The 20,995-nt window shown below is 41.1% G+C and overlaps 1 protein-coding gene across 2 annotated transcripts in view; it reads left to right on the forward strand.

Moving 5' to 3' along the window:
* The window catches only part of raly (RALY heterogeneous nuclear ribonucleoprotein), a 112,120-nt gene that overhangs the window by 75,403 nt on the left and 15,722 nt on the right, over window positions 1-20,995 (forward strand). The window contains exons 4-6 of one of the 2 annotated variants that reach the window (XM_084349521.1): window positions 1,493-1,540; window positions 9,610-9,773; window positions 15,673-15,792. In XM_084349521.1, coding sequence (XP_084205647.1) covers window positions 1,493-1,540; window positions 9,610-9,773; window positions 15,673-15,792 — 332 coding nt within the window. The remainder of the gene's footprint in view (window positions 1-1,492; window positions 1,541-9,609; window positions 9,774-15,672; window positions 15,793-20,995) is intronic. The other variant, XM_084349522.1, reaches the window with a different exon arrangement.

Consider the following 20,995-nt stretch of genomic DNA (forward strand, 5'->3'; position numbering starts at 1 on the left):
TCTTTGTGTCCTGTGATTGTCTGATTACTATTTTAGAAGCTTTTCATACCTGTCAAAGGTAAAATATGCATAAATCTAAGAGAGTTATTGTTTTAAGGTTGGCCTGATAAAGATTTATAGTTTATAAATATAAAGAGGAAGAAAGAGGTGAGCTGCTCTTGTGTAATTATTATTCTTCCCTATAAACGAAAGATGTGGACGAAAACAAGGCATTAGAAATAGACTGTGAAGCAACTTTCATTTTAAAAAAAGTCCCAAAACAACAGCGATCTTAAAGTAGATGTCTGAAACACATCCGCTGAATATTTTTATCTCTAAGCAACATTATCTTCCCTCTGGCATCCTGATTGTCTCTACCTGATATATATAAGCTTCACTCCCCTCTTAGCTTCAGTTTTAGGTCTCCAAAGAGAAATGTCTGGTTTCTTTCACCAGCTCGTCTCTGACTTTGTCCGTTCTGTGTTTAGTGCTTTGCAGGAAGCATAGCGTGGATTTATCTGAAAATAGCTGCGTGCTGGACACAGGGTTGACAGGAGCCAAAACAGTAAAGTTACAGGCCGCACAAACAAACAGCTATGAACTGAGGGTGGCTTGTAAGCTCTGTTGAGCTGCAACAGTTACTTCGGTGTTAGGGATTATTCCTTCCTTCTCCTTCCTCACTGTGAGCGATCACTTACACATTACAAACCTGATTTATGCTGAGTTCAGGATCGGGTATTGTTTTATTCTACGTATTTCTCTTTTGTGGTTGAAAAGCCTCTGACTTCACACATGTTTGCACAAGTATCTCCAGGCAACCCAATCACCAGCATTAAAGTTAGCTAAGTCCGTTTCTGCAAAAACCACACAATGCAAGTTTAAACTGAACATTTCTTTATGTTTGTTTGGGTCAAATGTTCTGTTGTCACAACATTGTACTTATGCTCTGGTGAGGCTTAGGCACAAAAAACGCTTGGTTAAGGTCAGGAAAACATCATGGTTCGGCTTCAAAATACCTGTTTTGGTCTCCTTAAAAATATCCGCTGGTGTGACCGAAACTGTGGTCGTCCATTTGGCAGCCTTGTTGGCTTTAATAACGCCACCTCCTGATGGGAAATTCAGCTAATAAGCACATACTGTGAAGGTGATATGCCACGTTTGGTACAAATGTCCATCTTGGACGTATCTGCTCACATTGCATCCTGGCGACTGGGCTGATCCAGGATCTGTGCACTAACAGTAACCTGCACATCATTCAGGAGGACTCAGTCTCAGTTTCCATCCTCTTTTCGTTTGTCATTTTTGTTCCTCTCTTGATGATGGTGAGATGAAGTATGTTGTGGTTTTGTCTCCCACACATTTTTTTAATTATTGCTTTTTTTATGCATTTGCATTATAAATTACATGAAAACCCCAGTGAGCTCTCCTTCCCACATGTTGTTTTAAATATAAAAAAGCGTTGGTTGACAGTCTCTTCTGTCTCTGTCTCTGTCTCTGTTGTGCTTTTTCCCAGTGGCTATGAGTTCGACTACGATTACTACAGAGAAGACTTCTATGACAGGTAAGAAAGAGGAAAGATTGGTTCTTGAGGTCCTTCCAGCTTTCTTTACTTCTTGTATTCAGGTTTTTTGAACACGTGGACTGTTGGCTCAAGTGTTTCCAGCTATCAACAGAAGGTTAATCATGTTAACCTCTCAGAGGCCCTCGAGGCAGATCGTTGACGGGTGAAACATGTCTCTATTGAGCCGTAAACATGGAGCCAAAAAGGTGTTTAAAGCACTTAATTTTGTTGTTATAGTACACAGAATAATCATTCTGTCAATCATAATCATGGAAACAAACAAACAAACAAAACAAAACAGTTTTGACCGAACATGATTGCTCCGATGATCAGAATTCAGGATTTATTCTGAGGTGATCTGACATCACTTTCAGCAGGATGACATTTTTTCTGTACCTTCCAAAACTGTTACTATGGTTCGGGTTTGATGAGGTTTAAGTACAAACAAAACTCTGTTAGGTGTCGGGAAAGATCATGATTTGGGTTGAAACGATTATTGTAACAGTCGCTTCTGTTAAACAGTACAAAGACAATGTATTTAATGATGAAGGAAGGAGTTTAACACACTTTTGTGAAGGGGAAAAAACTTGAATTGTTTGACTCATGAAGACTCACATGGCGTCAAAACGTTCGTCTTTTAATACAAGTTTGTGATCTGAATCCATGTGCGCCAGTATACCTTGGCATTTGTTCCTGAAGTCTTTTTGTACTGTCACAATATATTAAATGTTTTACCTCCTGAATTTCATTGATTTTTGTAAATATCTGTTTATTCTGAATTTGATGAGAGCAGCACGTTTCAAACAAGGTGGGACAGGAGCAACAAACGAGTGTGAAAGTTGTGAAATGCTCCAAAAACACCTGGTTGGATCACTCCACGGGTAAACAGGTTCACTGGTAACAGCTGATAGTATCATGATTGGGCTCAGTCGTTCACTCGCAAAGATGGGGCGAGGTTCACCACTTGTTTTACACGTGATTGTATAAAGGAGATTACTACATGGGCTCAGGAACACTTCCTTTTGTAATTAGGGTTGTAAATACATGTCGATCCAGAGCCTTTGCTTGAAATGCGACTGGCAAATCTGGCCTTTAACCAAGAGAGATCTAAGTGGAAACTGGAGGTCTCCTGGCCCGTTTTCAAAGAAAACAGAAACCCCTCGTTCCAAATAGAAAGAATCCAAAACAAACTCGACCTGAACAGACCCGAAACTGTGAGAGAAACCAGCGCTGGAAGCAGCATTATACTCCACCAATAAACACCTGAAGTTGGAAAACTAGCAACTCCCGTCACGTTTCCTGCACTTAGTGGGTCCCAGGGAAGGAAGTAACTAATTACAGCTACTCTAATTACTGTTATTAAGACATTGTTGTGGGTACTTTACTACTGAAGTTTGCCTGACACCATGTGATCAACTCAGTTACTTTTTAGATCATAATTGAGTACTTATATATCTAAACCTTTCATCTATAAGTTCTCCCAACTCCTGAGAAGAATACTTTGTACTTTCACTTCAGTATTAGTTAATACCTGTAGTTTTACTTGTACCTTTCTGTACTTTTTCCACCACTGCTGGGACCCCACGTGAATCTACGAACATTTCTATTGGAAGCAGATCACATGTCCGAACCAATAAACGGCAACCTTTACAAACATGTTGATTTGTGTTACGTTAGCTACTGCGGAGGACGTCACATCCCTCAGAGATCATGTTTATGACAGCAACACTTGACAGTTGGTCGCCACCTGGAGGGTTACGTCTCTCATCGTCAAGACTCGCAAGATCGTTGACAAAATGGATTATCAGCCTCTCCCCTGGCTTCCAGGTAAAGTCAACATGAGGAACATCTGGTCAACTTTAAATCAATTTACGTTGACCTCTGCAGTCACGTCACAGTGTGGTAACCATCACTGCTCTGACGAGACCAGGTGAAAGTCATCATCGAAGCTATCTGTGGTAAAAAAATAAAAGAGAAAAATCTGCGGACTTGGCATTCCTCATACTTAAAGGCACATCCTTGGACCATGTACATGTCTCAACTGATTTTCATTAGCGGTCAGGGCTTTGAAACTGAATCTTCACATGATAAATCCATGTGCACCAATGGAAGAACTTTTGTCTTGTTTTGAAAAGTGCAGATAGTGAGCTGGACGTAGAGTGTGGGGATGGCAAGCTGAGGTGAATCAGCGATGTTGCATCAAGATGATCCAGATGTCAAATTGGTGTCCGTCTCTGATCTGAAAGAAGAGATATTTGCATCGCCACGAGAAAAAAATTATAAAGCAGGTTTCAGAAAAAGACAAGCTGTTCCTGTGGTGGAAAAACAACTCTCCCGGAGCCTTCTGATTCCTGTCAAAGCACATCAAGCTTTGTCTCTTGAAATAAAACAGACTATTGCCTCAGAGAATGGGAATCAGGGTTTCTCAACAACCCTGGGAGAAGTTGTGTAGTCGAGCAGTTGCGTCACTAAATTATACCTGACCATTCCACTTACTTTGACATTGCAAAGAGGGAACACTTACTTCTCAAAGAGGTTGTTGAACACATGGCTGACACTTTGGATCTAATAAGAACAGTCCTGGAACGGTTCCTCTATCTCCAATGTTCCCTGTTTCTCATCACTTGCACATCAGAGGGCCTTTGCTTTTACTCAAGTGTTGTGATTAAGTGCCATCATTCCACAGCGTATGTGGACCGGATGAACGCATCTGTGTGGGTCAGATCCGGGCCACAACAATTTTCCTAACAGGGCATCCAGTCATTAATTTTCTGAAGATCTAAGTCAGATTCAACGTAGCAATCCAGACACCCCTAGCTTCCTCAGCTTGTACTTGGGGATCCCGATGCAGTCCCAGGCCAGATGGGATATATACTGTAATCCGTCCGGCATGTTCTGGTGCTACCCTCCGGTCGCCACCCTGATCATCCGAAGCAGATATTGAAACCACCTTTTGAATTTGAAGGAGTAGCTGTTGCTCCCCAGGGCTCCTTCCAGATGTCTGAGCTCTCATCGCATTGCTCAGGGTCAGCCACCCTGCAAAAGATGTAAAATAGTTTAGGATTCAACGCAGCGATCTTCTGGCCGCGAGCCATCTTCCTCAACCTCTCAACATCCGGGCGCTATACCAGAGTCAGTGAAGTCCTGCTGAGCTCTCCTGGACAAAAATCTGTCTTAACAGGTGTTGAAGCGTGCCGACGAGCTGGGCCGCAAACCTCAGCGTTGATTTATATGTATATGTGTGTGACTATATACAGTATATATCATTCATATACAGGGTTAGAGTTAAAATATAAACTTTGGGCGGTCTTTAAAATAACTTACCCTCACCAACGTACAGGCGGAAATAGATAAATAGGATAATAGCGAATACAACTTGTGCGTTCTGAGTTCTTATATTTGGTTTTACCATCTGATCGAGTGATCTGATCATAAGTGGACAGCTTCATGCCCGTCAGTTCACACCTGACATAATGCACAACTTGAAAGAAATATCTTCATGTATAAAGCATGCCGAATGAACAAGTAGGCCCAAATAGTTAGGAATGAGTTGTAGTCTGTGTTTCACAAAGTTCATACATCTTCTGTTAACGCAACAAGTTTCAAAATTGAGCGTTTTTTTAAGGGACTCTGGCGACTTTCTCAGCTTTCACCAAAGAAATCACAGGCTTTTACGGCGATGCCGAGTCAAAGTGACACTTTTTACGAAGAAACACACACACACACACACACACAGCAACACACTTCTTGCAACAATTGTGTAGACTATATCACAACAACAGTTATTTAATTTAAATATGATAAGGTGTATCGTCACTGTTATTCAGAGTGAATATGGTGCGTAGCTCCTCTGGAAAACATGTTTTAACACATTTACAGTAGATCATTGATGTAAAAAATACAATTACATTAAAAAATTCACTATTTGTGATTAAAATAATGCATCGGGACCCCCACAGATCTGTGCTTTTACTGCTTTCAGCTCCTGTCAGCTCCCACGTAACTCAAACCCTGTACGTATGAATATACTGTACATAAAGCAAGACATCAAGCTGGATTTTTATTTCTTTCCCCTCGTTGCTTTCAACTCGTGAACGATTCTGCATGTTTCTTTGGCTCTTTCTGTTTATTCCTTATTCTTTTTTATTGTGTACATCAAAACCAGTCCGACCTGATATCATCTGAGCAGAATCTCTCAGAGTTTGAGCTGTAAATCTGGAGTATAAAAGCTTGTCAGCTGCAGTTGTTTGCTTTACGCAGCATAACAGTTTGTCCATATGGTGGAAATAAATTGTCATATAACACAATATGATTTATCATTACTACGATTTATCCATGTGGAGATTAAGGCAGGGGAGGAGAGCACCTTGCCATCTGGTTATCAGACCTATGACCTCGCAGTTTTATGACTATATGTTACAACTTGAGCTGATCTTGAATCTGACTAAACTCTTGGAGAGTGTTTATGTCTGACGTTTGGACCTTATGCTATCTATCTAAAACAGACCAGAAAGAGCTGCTGCTTGTCCCAAAAAGATTAAAACGCAGGCTTCAAGCGGACCGTGTCTCACAAAGGATTGCAAAAAGGGAGGTCGGTGCTGTCAGAGCGATTGAATTAAATCACCATATTTCACTCAGGTCTCTCAAAATAACGCCAGCTTCCATGACCCGAGTTAAATTCCCAGCCCGTAACGTGTTTTTCTACAAGGGACGAATGACGTTTTTGATTTGAACACAAGCTTTACGTTAGCCGTGACCACAGGCTTTCTGGGGGGGGGGGGGGGCTTTGATGGTGCCCACCCACCATCAAAGCAGAGGACCACATATTGAGGAAGTCTCACTGTGATCTGACTTGGATTATACTGTCACGATGAATGGATCCAGTAGGATGCCAGATTGGTAGGACCTTAGCCACATGACATCCACTCAAACGTGGAGATTGGGAGGAGGACAGGCCACACAGAAGAGGCAGCGCAGCATTCACACAGATATGCGAGGCGGGAAACTAACAGAAGGAAAGAGACATGCAAACTAGGGAGAGCGAAGAGGAGAGGCTGAATCTTCGGCCAATGGTCCAGCAGAGAGGAGAGACCAGAGGAGGAGGAGGAGGGGGAAACAGAAAGCTTGGCGGCTTGTGGGAAACAAAAAACAGCGAGAGTCAGAGCAGCAGTGTGCCGTGAAGCAGGTGCAGGTGCGCTGTGGGATTTGTTACAACCACAGATTATTATCACAGTATACAACAAGTAATAAATGAGTTTTTTATTTTCTTTATCAGCTAATATAGCTAACTTTATGCTGGTGTGCCTTGACATTTTGGCTGGCCCTTTGACGGTGCCTTGGGCTCATGATTACCACTGAGTCAGAGAAACGAAGTGTTTATTTTAAGATTACAGTTTGATTATGGATTTGAACAGTTAAGCTTGGTTAATAGCTTCTTTGAAACTGAGACCAGCCCCGCTGTGAGGTAATGGTAACAGGGACAAAGCCTGAGGTTTTGAAGGCTCAGCACTAATTGCAAGTTAGGGCAAAGAGTTGTGTATTTAGCTTAGATGTAAAGGCCTCAGCAGAGCCAGACTGTCCGATAACAATGGGAGAGTTTCCCAGTGGAAAAGGGGAACGATAGGAAAAAAGCTTGTAGCCAGATTACTTATTTTCGAATCTCAGGATATTGACAGAAGCTCTGTTTTCTGAGATCGAAGAGCACAGGATGGGATATGAGGTATTAAGAGAGCAGATCAGAAGATATGAGAGAAGCAAAACCATTTTTAGATTTTATAAATCATGAGAAGCACCTTTTAAAGTTTAATCTGATTGACACTGAAACTAAATGATATAATGTTTTACTAGCTTTGGATTACAGTTTGTTTGTTGTTTGTTTGTTTGTTGATTTCAAATCAAATCAACTTTGTTTATATAGCCGGAAAAATCACAATCACATTGCCTCAGTATGTCAATGTTACCCTCTGATCCTAGCACTTAAATCACAGGATGAGAAATAAAAGTTAGTGAGCTGTGGTTTTAAATCCACTGTGGATGCACACAAGTAATACATCGAAAACACATGAACAAACATTAACACACAGCAGCTTTGTGTTTAAATACTAAAGATAATGACAAATTGTTTTCTTTAAAATTAAATCCTGCAGATTTTGTTCCAAACAGATCGGCCATTAAATCTGTCAAAAGCAGGAGCCGCGTGGGCGTTTGAGTTTAACTGCGGCCGTGAGCGACAACCTGAAATCTTGTTAAGTGACTCGAAAAACAGAAATGACGAGCAGAAAATCACTTGTTGTTCAGCTTTTATGTCATTAGTCAGTGCTTGATTGCAATAAAATGCAGTTGCAGTCCCCTCCAGGCTGCATCCGTTCTTCCATATTGTCCATATTTCAGATGGTTATAATCACCTTGGCAGGAGAAGCAGAGGATTGTGGTCAATTGTCAAATATGGAGGCGGGGGATACACACCATATACCACAATGACAACACAATGGAAATGCAGGGGGCCATTACAGCTGGAAACAAGTAAAATCAAATGTTGGCTGTTGGCAAAGAGCTAAAATGAAACACTAAACTCAAACGTCCTATTTGAAGTTTCCGAATGGGTACAGTTTTCCAGTGTTTGATAAATGTCTGCTGTTGCACACTTTATATTATCCCTGTTGGAGCAAAACAGTGTAATGTGGATTAATTTATTTTATTCCAATTGCCAAAATACAATAAAAAAGTACAAAGCGTGTTCTGCAGAAGCACAGATGGAGATATTTAATATGTGATTGTAGTTATTTCTCTCTCCTTGTAACGCACAGTCAAACCTCAACGACTGAGTCGAACCAATGACTCCCAGAAGGAAGCGACCGTGTCGGCGTACTAGACCTTTGACGTATGGTCGCAGTTTCATTACGTTTAAACAACAAAACTACTTGGTTGTGATTGAAAAAGATTGTGGTTTGGGTTAGAATAGGTACGATACTTATGTAATTTAATACGTATGTGTGTATGTAGCGGAGGTTACGTTGTGTACGTGACGTAACGTATCTACGTGATTAAGTTAAAATGACGTACCGGCCACTAACTGCTGACTTTGTCCTCTTTATACCACCTCACCTGACTTCCTCCTTTGCTGCTGTAATCATTACTCAGGCCATAATAAGCTGCTTTCACAGTCAGCGTCATGTTTTCTAATGAGGACGAAGTTTGTCTTTATTTTCAATTCTGTCTCGCAGAAGTTATCTTGTGCCTGGGTTATGTTGTGTGGCTACGTTTTGATAAATAAGAGATGTGTGTGTTCACTGCATGGCTGTGCAACAGACGTAACTCTGCTCTGTATTGTGTTTCAAGTTGCTGTAGGTTTATCTGCATTGAATCAAGGCCTCAGTCTCTCCTTTACCTTCATCAATTGCTGTGGGTGCCTTAACGTAACCATATAAACTTTTCAAGGCGCAAAGAGATAGAATAAACTGTTTGCAGTATTTTATTCGAACATCTCATTTTTTCTGTTATCATCACATCAAGGAAAGTGACAGTCAGTAAAATATTCCCTGACGACGTTACTTGCTTTCCGCCAAAATACTCAATCTGCTACGACAATATCCAGTCACAGCAGCTGAGCCAGTATTAAATTGTTCGCGGTCAGGTTGCACAACACTTGGTTGAGATTATGGAAAGATTTTGCTCTGATTTAATGCAGAAAAGTCAACATTTTGAAGTAAAGACGTGTTTATTAACACTTAATAGAAACCACATCCTCTCTCCAGCCTCAGCCAAAATACATCTGGTGACAAAACAAACTGCGAGCTGTGACTCAGTATGTGTGCCCGAGACCTAATGTCAAACTCCTGCACCTTCTACCTGCTTATAACTGCAACTATTGTGTGGTACGTGTGTAGATAGTTAGTAGATGTCCAGATATGCCAGCGGAGTGAGTCTTGTGTGTCACATCTTGAAGAGCGGAGTCAGGTTTTTGTGGATGTAACCTTTTTTGACCCTCTCCTCCCTTGTTGCTTCTCTGTCTCTGTTCTCCATCCTTCCCGTCGTCTGTCTCCTGACTGTCCTCGTCTCTCCGTCTGCAGGTTGTTTGAGTACCGTGGCAGAGTGTCTCCGGTCCCTCGGGTGGTGCCCGTCAAACGCCCACGGGTGGCGGTGCCTCTGGTGCGACGGGTCAAATCTCTGCCGGTCAAACTGCTGACGCGCAACGCCTCTGTCCTTCCCACCAGCAACGGAAACAAACAGAGATGTGAGTTCCAGTGTATCCGTCTGTCTGTCCATCTGCTCATGACATATGACCCCTTCTTTTCCACTCCTGTACTTGCTCAAGCAACTTTGGCAATCATTCATTGTCTACAACAGATTTAAATAATTTTCTACATAACATTAAAGAAATCCAAGTTATAAACAGTCCATCTGAGACAAAGTTAGCAATCTTAAACACATCAAAATTAAACAACTATTGCACTTTTCAATAGTCAGAGACACTATACAACTTTTCTTTAGGTTCATTTTTCTATTTTATGTTGTGACGACGCTGTGCTTATGATCTTAGGTTAGGTTTACCCACATAAACCACTTAGGCTTTGGAAAGGATCACGATTCGGCTTCAAATGTGATGCAAAGTGTTTGCATGCACGCTCCTGGGAGCTGGAAGGGCAACAGTGAGCCACGGAGAGCCGTGGAAAAAAAAAACTCAGATGACCATTAGGTGAATTAAGCTGACAGGACATCTGGATCGTATTCTAAACGTTTCTCGAACTGTATGGATCAATTTAAATAGTAAACCTCCCAGACGAGACATCAACGTTTATCACAGCCGACCAAAGATATTGTTAGTGGCACCGCAGTGAACAACATGTGATAAGTCATCCTTGGTAGACACAAAATAAAGGAAAAGAAATGGCTAAGCTAAAAACTGTCCTGAGGTCTCCTTATCTGCTGGTTTCAGACTCACAAATGATGAAATGCAGTTTTGAGCTGTGGTCACCGACAGTGCCACCAAAAGTAATGGTGCATTAAATGTTTATAGAGAAAACGCTGATGACTCTGCCTGCTATTAAACTACACTGAATAAAAGAAGGGTTGACAACTTCAGGGTTGTGCCAGTATGTTTGAAGACCAAGTACCAATAATGTGGCACACTGACGCACAAGATTCAACTGTGAAGTGATGGACGCAACACAATGCAGCCTGGTTATAACTGTACATGTGTTTGTTCTGTTACTTATGTGTGTAGTGGTGCGCGGGGTTGTTGGACCGAACCACTGTGAGGTACGTGAAAGGGGAGGCCCGAAAATGTAAAACACATTGTTTTCCATCTTTAATTAGCTCAAGTGTTTTTCATATTATTTAAAATGGTATGTTTACAATGCTATAGGCTTTGGAGCGGGACTTAATTAGACAGTAATTATATTGGTTTAAGCCGCAGTTACAGTGAATGCTGTTTATATCGGTAGTTTAATTGTGAATGTAAACATTAACTACATTTAAAGTGGAAACAGACAACCCGCCCCAGAGCAGCAACTTCCAACAACACGGCACAAAATCTAAGTTTATTCACTCGTCGGTCTTTAATGAAGACGTGAGCGCTGATAGGAACATTTCTCTGCGTGTTTCATGCAGCAGGATTAATGGCAAAGTGCGAGATTTATAGGGAACCAATCTGACGCAGACGTGTCATTATTCAACAGCTAATACGACGTGCAAATGCGATCCACATTTACTTCATAATGTTGCATTAAAACAAACAACTTGTCTATTGTCAGTTCATCGTCTTCTCGGTGGAAAACCAAATATTCAGATGTAAACCCAGCATGTCATTAAACTGTCTCTCTCTCTCTCTCTGCACGCCCCTCTTCCTTTCTTCTCTTGTTTATGATTTCTCCTCTTACATCTTCTTGACTCCGACTCCACCCCCGTGACCCCGACCACCTCTTCATCTGCCTTTCAAGTCCATGTTTTACATGTCAGTGGAAAGCTCAAGCATCAGGGCGACTGTTGTCACTTTATTTTTGCATTTTGCTCATTAAACATTCATTTCACATCATGTTCAGATCGCGGATCAGAAGAGAGACGCTGGCGCTCCGACAGATCCTCTCATATTTGACTTCGACCTGAACCTTTTCTCTCCTAACAGCAGTTTTTTATTCCTGCTGAGTTTCACTGAATTTCGCTCTGCGGCGCTCACAAAGCACTTTTTCATGTCACTGATCTGAGTGTCTTTCTGTGTGCTCATCAAACTTAACTTGCTTTGAAAAGCAATATCAAAACAGAACCTGCGCTACAGTTTTCTCTTTACCGCTCACCTTTTTTTTTTTGGAAGATCAAACTAAAGATCCAACAGACTTTTTACCCCTGATGCTCAGTGTAAACCACAAACCCACTGTGAATTTGTTTGTGCTCATGGTTTTACGGAGACGGTCTTTAAACCACAGGCCTCGGGGCGCATTATGAAATTTGTACCATAAAACTGAAATAAATCAGCCCGCGTCACAGATGATTTTTGATGAGTGAATGTTAGCAATGTACTGCGGATATGTTGCAACTTTACCTTTCCTATCTTCTGACAGTGGCTGTGCTTATGCTCTGGTCGGGTTTAGGCAGAAAAACTCAGTGGTGAAAGGTGAAATTTCTGTTTTGGGCGCCTCATACACAGCTGGAAATTGTCCCGAGGCCTCTTAGATATTATCCAGAGATGACAACTCAACGGCTAACAAAAGATCTGCTGCTTGCTTTGAGCACCCACATTCAACCGCTGGGCTCTTCAGACAGAGCGTGCTGCACCCCGGCGGGGAACTTCACTGCCGGCTTGCAATCTTCAGCAATCGTTTCGGCATCTGTTCTCTTTCCTCCGCATGCAGCCCAATCACCAGGTTATTATGTCATCAGTTAATGTTTCTGCAAACCACAGAAATGTCCGTGGTCGACATCAAACGTGGCACATCACGTTTGGCACAAATGTCAGCCACCTGTCTCAACAGGAGGTGGAGCAGACAGTGTGTAGCGCCATTAAAAGCCGCCAAATGGCCGACCGCAGCTTGAGTCACACCACCGGATATTTTAAAGGACACCTGTGGATATTTCCAGCTGTTTTAGTGGCGATAAAACGGTTATTTTTCAACGCAAGTCGGACCATCTCCATCTGTGAGTGTGCCGAACAAAAACAGGTATTTTAGGCCAAAACACGATGTTTTCCAAAACACTAACCAGGTGCTTTTTGTGCCTAAACACAACCAGAGCATGAACACAGCATTGTGACAAGACAGAAATAGAAAATGCAACTTAAACAAACATACAGAAATGTTCAGGTTCACGTTATTTTGTAGTTTTGCAGAAATGAACTGGGTTGCCACATGTTGCAAGCAAATCCAGAAAACACACTGATAATCTGTTAGAAATAGTGTCACTGGTGTTTGTGGTTGTGTTTTTACTCCTCAGGGCTGAGCAGACACACAGGCTGTTTTGTGTTCCTGTTTAACCAGGAACACAAAAAAACCCCTGATACATTATAAATTCATGAAGTTATTATAAATATCATCTGTATGTGTAATCAGAACAGCCAAACTAACGAAGGAACATCATGTTGTTACCATGTTACAAGTTGTTCCGAGGCTTGATAGATAAATGGCAACTTGTGAAAGACTCCCCACCGCAGCAGCTTAAAGTTATTTCCAGGATAACTCGCTTTGATTGTCTCCGCACAACAAAATTCCTGTGATCCTGTCGGAGGACGTCCGAGCAGCCACGCTTCAAATGGAGTCCCGCTTAAAGTTGTCAAACCTCTTCAGTTAAATTTGCCCCCGTGCCTTTTGTTCCTCGCCTGTTTCGCCCCGAGTGACGGTTAAACATCTGAGTTTCATCCAAACGTCAGGAGGAATTGGATCCAGCTTCCTACATAATGCAAAAATTCTGATGGAAAGTTATTTTTCTGCTAAATGAGCATCGGATATCTACTGTCCCACTCACATCCGGGCAGGATCTTACCAGGCGACACTTAGACTTTACATTATAGGAATGATTGATTTATTGGGGCATTCGATTATATACAAGGAAAACACAGACTGACTGCTGCTGATGTTTTTCTCAGCCGGTATCATCGTTATTACTTTGCCCCAGTCTAGTAACATCATATGAGAATTGCAAAGTCCCACATCTGTCTAACACGATGAAGCTGTATTTAGTTGTGTGTTTCGTTTTTACTCAAATATATGGATGTTTAAATGGGTCCTGAAAAAGGCTTCATGTGAAAAACTCCCTCATCTGTTACAATTTGTAATAACAACGTTATGTGTTTAAAACTTGTATGTTGAAGTAAACATGTGATCTGACCCTCTCAGTGAAGTAACACAGAGCAGAGAGACACCATTGACCCTGTTACAACACACTGCACCATCAACATGATTGTGAAGCTGTTGTTTTACGGTAAAAACGTTACATAATGTTGCTTTAAAAGATGGAGCAGACTTATTTGCAAAAAGGGCAATCAGAAGAAGAGTCTACAGCGTCTCCTCGATCTCTTGGTTCTTGTCAAACTGGTGTTGGAGTCGTGTGGTTGTGTGTTAAAGAATCATCCGAAGTTGAAAATGTCATGCAGATTGTTATTTTTTATTATTATTATTATTATTTATCATTTTTGTGTTTGCATGTACTCGATGAGGCTGAGAAAGACAGCAGGAGAAAGAAGGACGGAAAGATGAACTGGGCAAATGTGAGGAGAAGTGAGGAAAGAGTGAGCGTAGAGATGAGATGCAAACAGATTCATCAGTTCACTTGTGAATAAAGTGGAAAAAAAATCACCAATAATTTAGTGTATTTCTTTGCCTCTCTGCAGCAAAATGTTAAACAAACTAACTAAGCTACCATCGTTTTGATCAAAACAAAGTATCAGCTCCAAAGAGATGTCACAGAGCCACAATTAAGACACATTGGTTGTCTCACCTTTGCCCTGCAAAACAGTTAATCCATCACTCTGTCCCACAGCAACATATCTCAATCTGTGTTGGCCAGACAGTCGTGAAATCTGGTTCGAATATTCACCGATCCCAAAGGACGACGCCTGATGTATTTAGGGATCCCCTGGCCTTTCCACTCATCTTTTCTCTCTCCAACCCTCATTTCCTCTGCATGAAGACCTCCAGCCCGCCGCTAAACGTTCAGGCAGGAGGGCTGCGGTCACGGTGGCAGAGACCCACCTGGCTCACCTTGCGACTGGTGCATTGACTCATGTGAAAACGACACAGTTGCGACGGTGCAGCTTAGAGCTCAGCGGACGATCTCTGGAAGTCAGTTTATTGGAACGGAGCAGAAATAGTCCCACCGGTCCGTCTTTTTATCGGCTCTGTCCACATCTGTAAATCTGGCGTTGAATTGCGACATGAAGTCATTTCGTTCCTTGTATAAAGGGTCAGTTTGTCCTGGCCTTGCTGTACCAAATGCCTGTCTGAACACACTGACTTCAACACTTACACTAAATTAATCAAAGATTTTGATGATGGTCAAATTTAAAATAAAAAGTAACAAATTACAGGCTTCGTCTTTGTCGTCCGTGGAAAAATTCCCCAGATTCCCTTGAAAAAAACACTCAAAACACTTTCTTAAATATTCAGGGCCTTCTTGTTAAATTGGGAAATATTATTACATTATATATATTATATTATATTATATTAAATGGGTCACTTGAGGTGCATTTAATGCCAGGTGCTTACAGCTGTCCACTTGTGCTCACTAAGTGTCAGTCAGCGGTGCGGTCTTTCTAAAAACCTGATGCTCTCCTCAGGATCCAGGACACATGTCCACACTGTAACTGATTCATTTTCAACATTTTCAAGTGAAGTAGACTCATGACTTTAAGTTGTTCTCCCACAGCCTGAATGTAATGATCTGCTGTACTTGGTATTTTTATGATGTAATCGGTTTCCTGACTTTTTTAAAAGTAAAGTCAACTTTTATAATTTAAGTGCAGCATCATAACAAACCATCGTGATCATGTGTTAGATGTTAACGTCTGTATCGCTCTCTGCAGACACTTTAATCAGGAAGCGGATGCTAACATGTCTCTCTCTGTCTCTCTCTGTCTCTGTCTTTCTCTGTCTCTGTCTCTCTCTCTGTCTCTCTCTGTCTCTCTCTGTCTGTCTCTGTCTCTCCAGCAGTTAAAGGTACAGAACTTCAGGCGATCAAGTCAGAGTTGACGCAGATTAAATCCAACATCGAAGCTTTGCTGGGCAGACTGGAGCAGATCACAGAAGACACACACATCACCGCCACAGGTGACACACACACACACACACACACACACACACACACACACACAATTTAATCATAACATAACTGGTGAAGGAGTTTAGATCGTCTCTGCTCACAGGTAACTCCATCTCCATCAGTGTCCATCTCAGGCCAGAACTTCAAGTAAAATGTAAATCACCTGAAAGCGGAACTTTTTAAACAAACCTGGCCCAGTTTTCACCTTCACATGTAGACATCTTCTGAATTAAAGATAAACAAAGCATATAAGTGAGGATGACAAACTAACACAGACCTGGAGCAGCTAAGCTCGCATTAAGATGCTGCACTGAGAATGAGAAGAGGTATTTTTGGGGGGAACTATGCAGCACGTTGGCTTCATCCCAGACGTTTTTGAGAAGAGCTCTCTTGCTCTTTGCATGCAGCTGAAGGTTGTTCATATCTTGGCAGGTTTCGTACTGGAGAGAAATCTGAGTTATGTTAGAAAACTGTCCAAAACGCGTCTATTAAAAAAGATTTACTGGGTTCGGAGACGATAAAAGCGAACAATGATACTGATGAGGTCACTGAGGAGGCAGCTCGGGATGATCAGCGTCGGGATTGTAAGTGTGAGGGAAAGAGTGATGTGACACTGAGATCACTCTGGCTTCTAGTGTTAACTTTGAGGATAACAAGCTTGAGAGTGACAAATGAAAGATGGAAAACGGCCTCTTCCAGGGTCACGAATTCTCCAAGTCTCTGCTGGAGGGATGAACACTTTAACAGAGTCGCTGTTGCTAAGACAGACAACAGTTGTTCAGTGCAGAGGAGCTTCTGAGGGTGTTTGCTCTGATTAGAAGAACGTTAAAATGATGATGGAGCCGTAAAATAAACATCTTAATGCGAGCTCAGCTGTTCGTCTGCTGCAGGCTGAGCTGCACAAACACCCTCATACATTTATTATTAAATCATAAAGTAAGAATTATTTCAATGGAGTAACAAAAATCCTGCTGCTGGCTTATTGGCCAGTTTGTTATTTTAAAGGAGTTTGACACCATGAGTCAGTAATAACTGTTCAATCCTTTTTATTCTCAGATTTCAATTAAATTATATTCAAAAGACTTTTTTCCAGATTTTAATGAAATGTACATCTTTTTTTCTGTGACTGAAGATATAAAATTATATCTTGATTTGAATAAAACATAACATATGAAGCAGAATTTAGATTGGTGCTTAACGTCCACTGGTGTGGACACGATGTCTTTGTCATGTATCTTCAGATAATGATATTAAGCTACGTATTACTCAAGAATCTACCGACACTATGAAGGCCTTAAGTTATAATCATTTTTACATTGTTCCAGAAAATACCACCCGGTGTCCCTTAAAACACGAGTTAATGCAGAAACATCAGAACAGATGCTTCCCTGTTCTGTTATTTCCTTTAATTCGCCGCCTCTCTTCATCTCCCGCATGGAAACTTTTGTCACGACACAAGAAAATGATCAGTGAGAAGATACTGAAGACAAAATTCTTTCCGAGAAGGAAGAAGCCAAAGTGGTAATAAAATATAAAGAGGAGGAAAAAGAACAGAACATTTGTTAGTTTATTTCTTCTGGAATGTTATTTTCAATTTATCTGTACACAAAGTTCAGCTCTGCTCCTCCTGCTTCTGCTCAGACGGACAAAACGTTTCAAAATCCTCTCCAGTTTTTATGTGCGCCGTAAAGCTGCTGACGTAAATGTTACGTATTGCATTTTAGAAAAATGTGTTACATAATTTAAAGCTGACAGGATCTTAACAGACGAAGGCTGTTTCTTCTCAAGCGAAGGAACGAAAAGTAAAGAGAGTTTGTCAACACGCACAGTGCAGAAGTACCGACACAGGACTCAAACCGTCCTTTAGCACATCAATCAGACATCGTATAGATAAATACATTCAGATCAAATCCATCATCATCGATCAACTTTGTTTCGATGTATGGCTTTGTACTGTTGTTGTTCCTCATTATTTTTCCTCGTGCACTTTGCTGATTATCAAGTTGTTCTTGGATGTTTAACACTCGGAGCAGTTTGGATGATTGATCACACCTGTTATCATCCAGCTTGTCAGCCTGTTGGTGTGCAGGATGTATGATTATGGGCGTGGCTTATACTGGGGATGGATGCGTGATATGGATGTTTTTCAGCCTGTACGATAACCGATAATTACCTGACTCCCACGATACCAATACCAAGATTATAGAAACCAAGATTTTTATGCTTTTTTATGCACACGTGAGTGCGAGAAAGGCGCTGCACTTGTTAAGTCAACAAAAGCAGTTTGGCTTCGTGTTGTCGTCTATAATTTATTCATTTGCAGATAACCGATGATGTAGATTTTCCATTATTGGGCCAATAATTTATCTGTCCGATATATTTATATCGTGCACTTTGACCTGATGAGGATCCAAGTGTGATCAATATGTCTATTAAACCTCTGCAGTCTGGAGTTAGTACGCAGGCATCACGACCTCCTGAGAGCCTCTCACTTCCGTGCTGTGCGTCTAACAAGCGTCTCCTCCCTCTGCGCTCAGTAAAACTGAAGCTGGTCTGTCATTGCATCCGACAGCGCTCTTGTAAAAATTCAAATAATGTGTTTGGATCTGTTTAAAGTGCTCTAATTTGTCCTGCTGGGAAGCTTTTTTATTTTTTATTGGTCTGTTTATTGACCATTATAACTGGGCTTGAAATAGTTATATAAATACCTAAAACTAATATTTAACCTGTGGTCTCTGGCCACATATCATATAAAGAAAAGAATGGACTTTGATTTAAAGTAATAAAAAGGTAATTTATTCCCTGTGGTCTGTGAAACATTCAGCACCGAAAATAGTAGCAGATCTGTGTTGCCGTGAGCGATAAGCCAGACCAGAACTGTTGGCCAGACGTTTTGGCCAAAACCAAACTCTCAATTTTTATTTTCATTTTTTCATGACAGACAACCTGTGTGTTGTTTTTAAAGACAGCAAGTCGAGATTATTCCGCTTCTCGTGATGTGTAAAAAAGAGGTTCCCTCTCTCGAAACGTTTGAAAAATCAGGTACATTTTTATTAATCGCGGACATGTTTCCGCTTTGACCTGCAAACTAAAACTTTGTAAAATATTTAAAAGTTTTTACAAAAGTAGAATTAATTTCCATACAGTATAATTTGTCCTGGACAGAACATATCAGACACAAAGCATACGTGTCAAATACATACATAGAAAAATCATATTGGAAACAACATAATCATTTACATTTAAACCAAACTCTCAATTTTTTATTTATTTACTTTTTTTCCTGACAGACAGCCTGTGTGTTGTTTTTAAAGACGTGTCTTTGCAAGTTTGTTTCTACAGTCAGCAAGTCGAGATTATTCAGCTTTTCTCTCGTGGACATGTTTCAGCTTTTACCTGTAAGCTTAAAAATGAGAAAAAATACACAAAAGTTTTGGTTATTTTGTTTTACAAAAGTAGAATTGTACAAAACATATCAGACACAAAGCATAAATATAGAAAAATCATATCAGAAACAAAATAATTGTTTCCATTTGAATTCATAGAACAAAAACAGCAAATGACAACAATAAAAACTGAAAACTGAAATCACAAACAGGTCAGTCACTGCCCCTGACATCTGTTGGTGTCATGTAGCATCTCTATGGTTAGTGTGATTATGGTATAAGCAGCAGGATAACAGCGCGCAGAAGGTTCCCAGAGGGAGGCCGAGGCATGTTTCTCCCATCTGCTGTCAGGCTGCGGTTCGAAAAACGATGCACTGAACACAAGATTTCAGATTTCTGGACGTGCACAGTCAGCACAGCAGCTTACTATTAATCATAATACTGTACTTTCACTGTCATTATTATCCTGCGATCACTGTGACCTGTTGAACGTCAGTGTGGCTCGCTTGAAACGAGAGCTGGAGAAACTGAATAACTCACGTCCAAACCGTTTCATTCTGCCATGAGTGTAAAATATCATGCGGGAGAGAAATTAAGAAATGAAAACCAGTAACACATTTTTTAAAAAGTACATATATCCGCACTGAATAGAAAAAGGGTACAAGAATTAATTATCCTAATGAAATAAAAGCAACATTATATAGATATTGATCATTAATACAAATCCCAGGTCTTTAACAATCTGTCAGACAAAACTCATTACATCATCACAATGTTATGTGTTTAAAACTTGCATGTTGAAGTGAGCATGTGTTTACAAGAGTCTGCACCATCGACATGATGTTGAAGCTGTTGTTTTAAGGTAAAAAAAGTTGCATAATGTTGCTTTAAATGACTTGCACCTCGCTGAATCTACTTCTCGTGTCAGATCAGGAAACAAAACGTCGTGTCTCACGTGTCACACCCTCGCAACGGCGCAGCAAAAGGTCACAATACAATATGTGTTACGATATAACTGGCTGCGTAAACGCTCAAAGAAACGCACCGGGATGAAAAGAGAGCAGCAGCAGCCAGTGTTAAGTTGTGGCAGGTTTCTTCTGAAAGCATGTGGAGCTGGACCGAGTTCAGCACTGAGCCCGTAGCCTGGGAGGCATCTTCAGAAGCAAAGCCGAGAGTGTGTGGTGTGTGTGTGTGTGTGTTTGAGGTCATGGTGTTGCACAGAGCCTAGGCGGCGCCAGAGATTGTTCCTCGCTGAGGCTCGGCTCATGTTTTAATGATGCTGGCAGCCCTCCCTCTTTGATTGGCGGGGACCACAGCCCCCACAGCTACATGTGTAAAGATAATGTTATGTAAAGTGTGACCACTTATTGTTTCCACCACCGCAGAGCTCAGCATAAAACATTGTTAATGCACCAGCTCAAGGAATACATCATGGTTTTACGTGGCTGTGCATGAACGATTATGTTCTTTGATTTACCACAAAGTGATTCCAAGCCAGAGAAATGAACAGTATGTTAGTGTTCGAGGCCTTTTGTAATGGACGTCTGTGGTCTCAGGAGGGGTTGCGCTGCGGTAAAATGTAGTAAAAAAGTATCACATTATGAAATCCCAGACCCCCAAACATAGAGGAAATGGGTCGTTTTCCTGTGGCAGTTTAAAATCTGATGTTTTGTGTGTGTTAGCCGACTTCACTTGCAATGAAGTTTAATGACAACAACGTTAACGTTGTTGTCATTAAACTTCATTGCAAGTGAAGTCGGACAGTCTGTTTCCTGATAAGTACTTATCAAAAAATTAAGAAGAATCGTGACGCATCGTGGTGATA

Source organism: Pagrus pagrus (genome assembly GCF_965226575.1).
Source record: "Pagrus pagrus genome assembly, chromosome: 3".
Classification (NCBI taxonomy): domain Eukaryota; kingdom Metazoa; phylum Chordata; class Actinopteri; order Spariformes; family Sparidae; genus Pagrus; species Pagrus pagrus.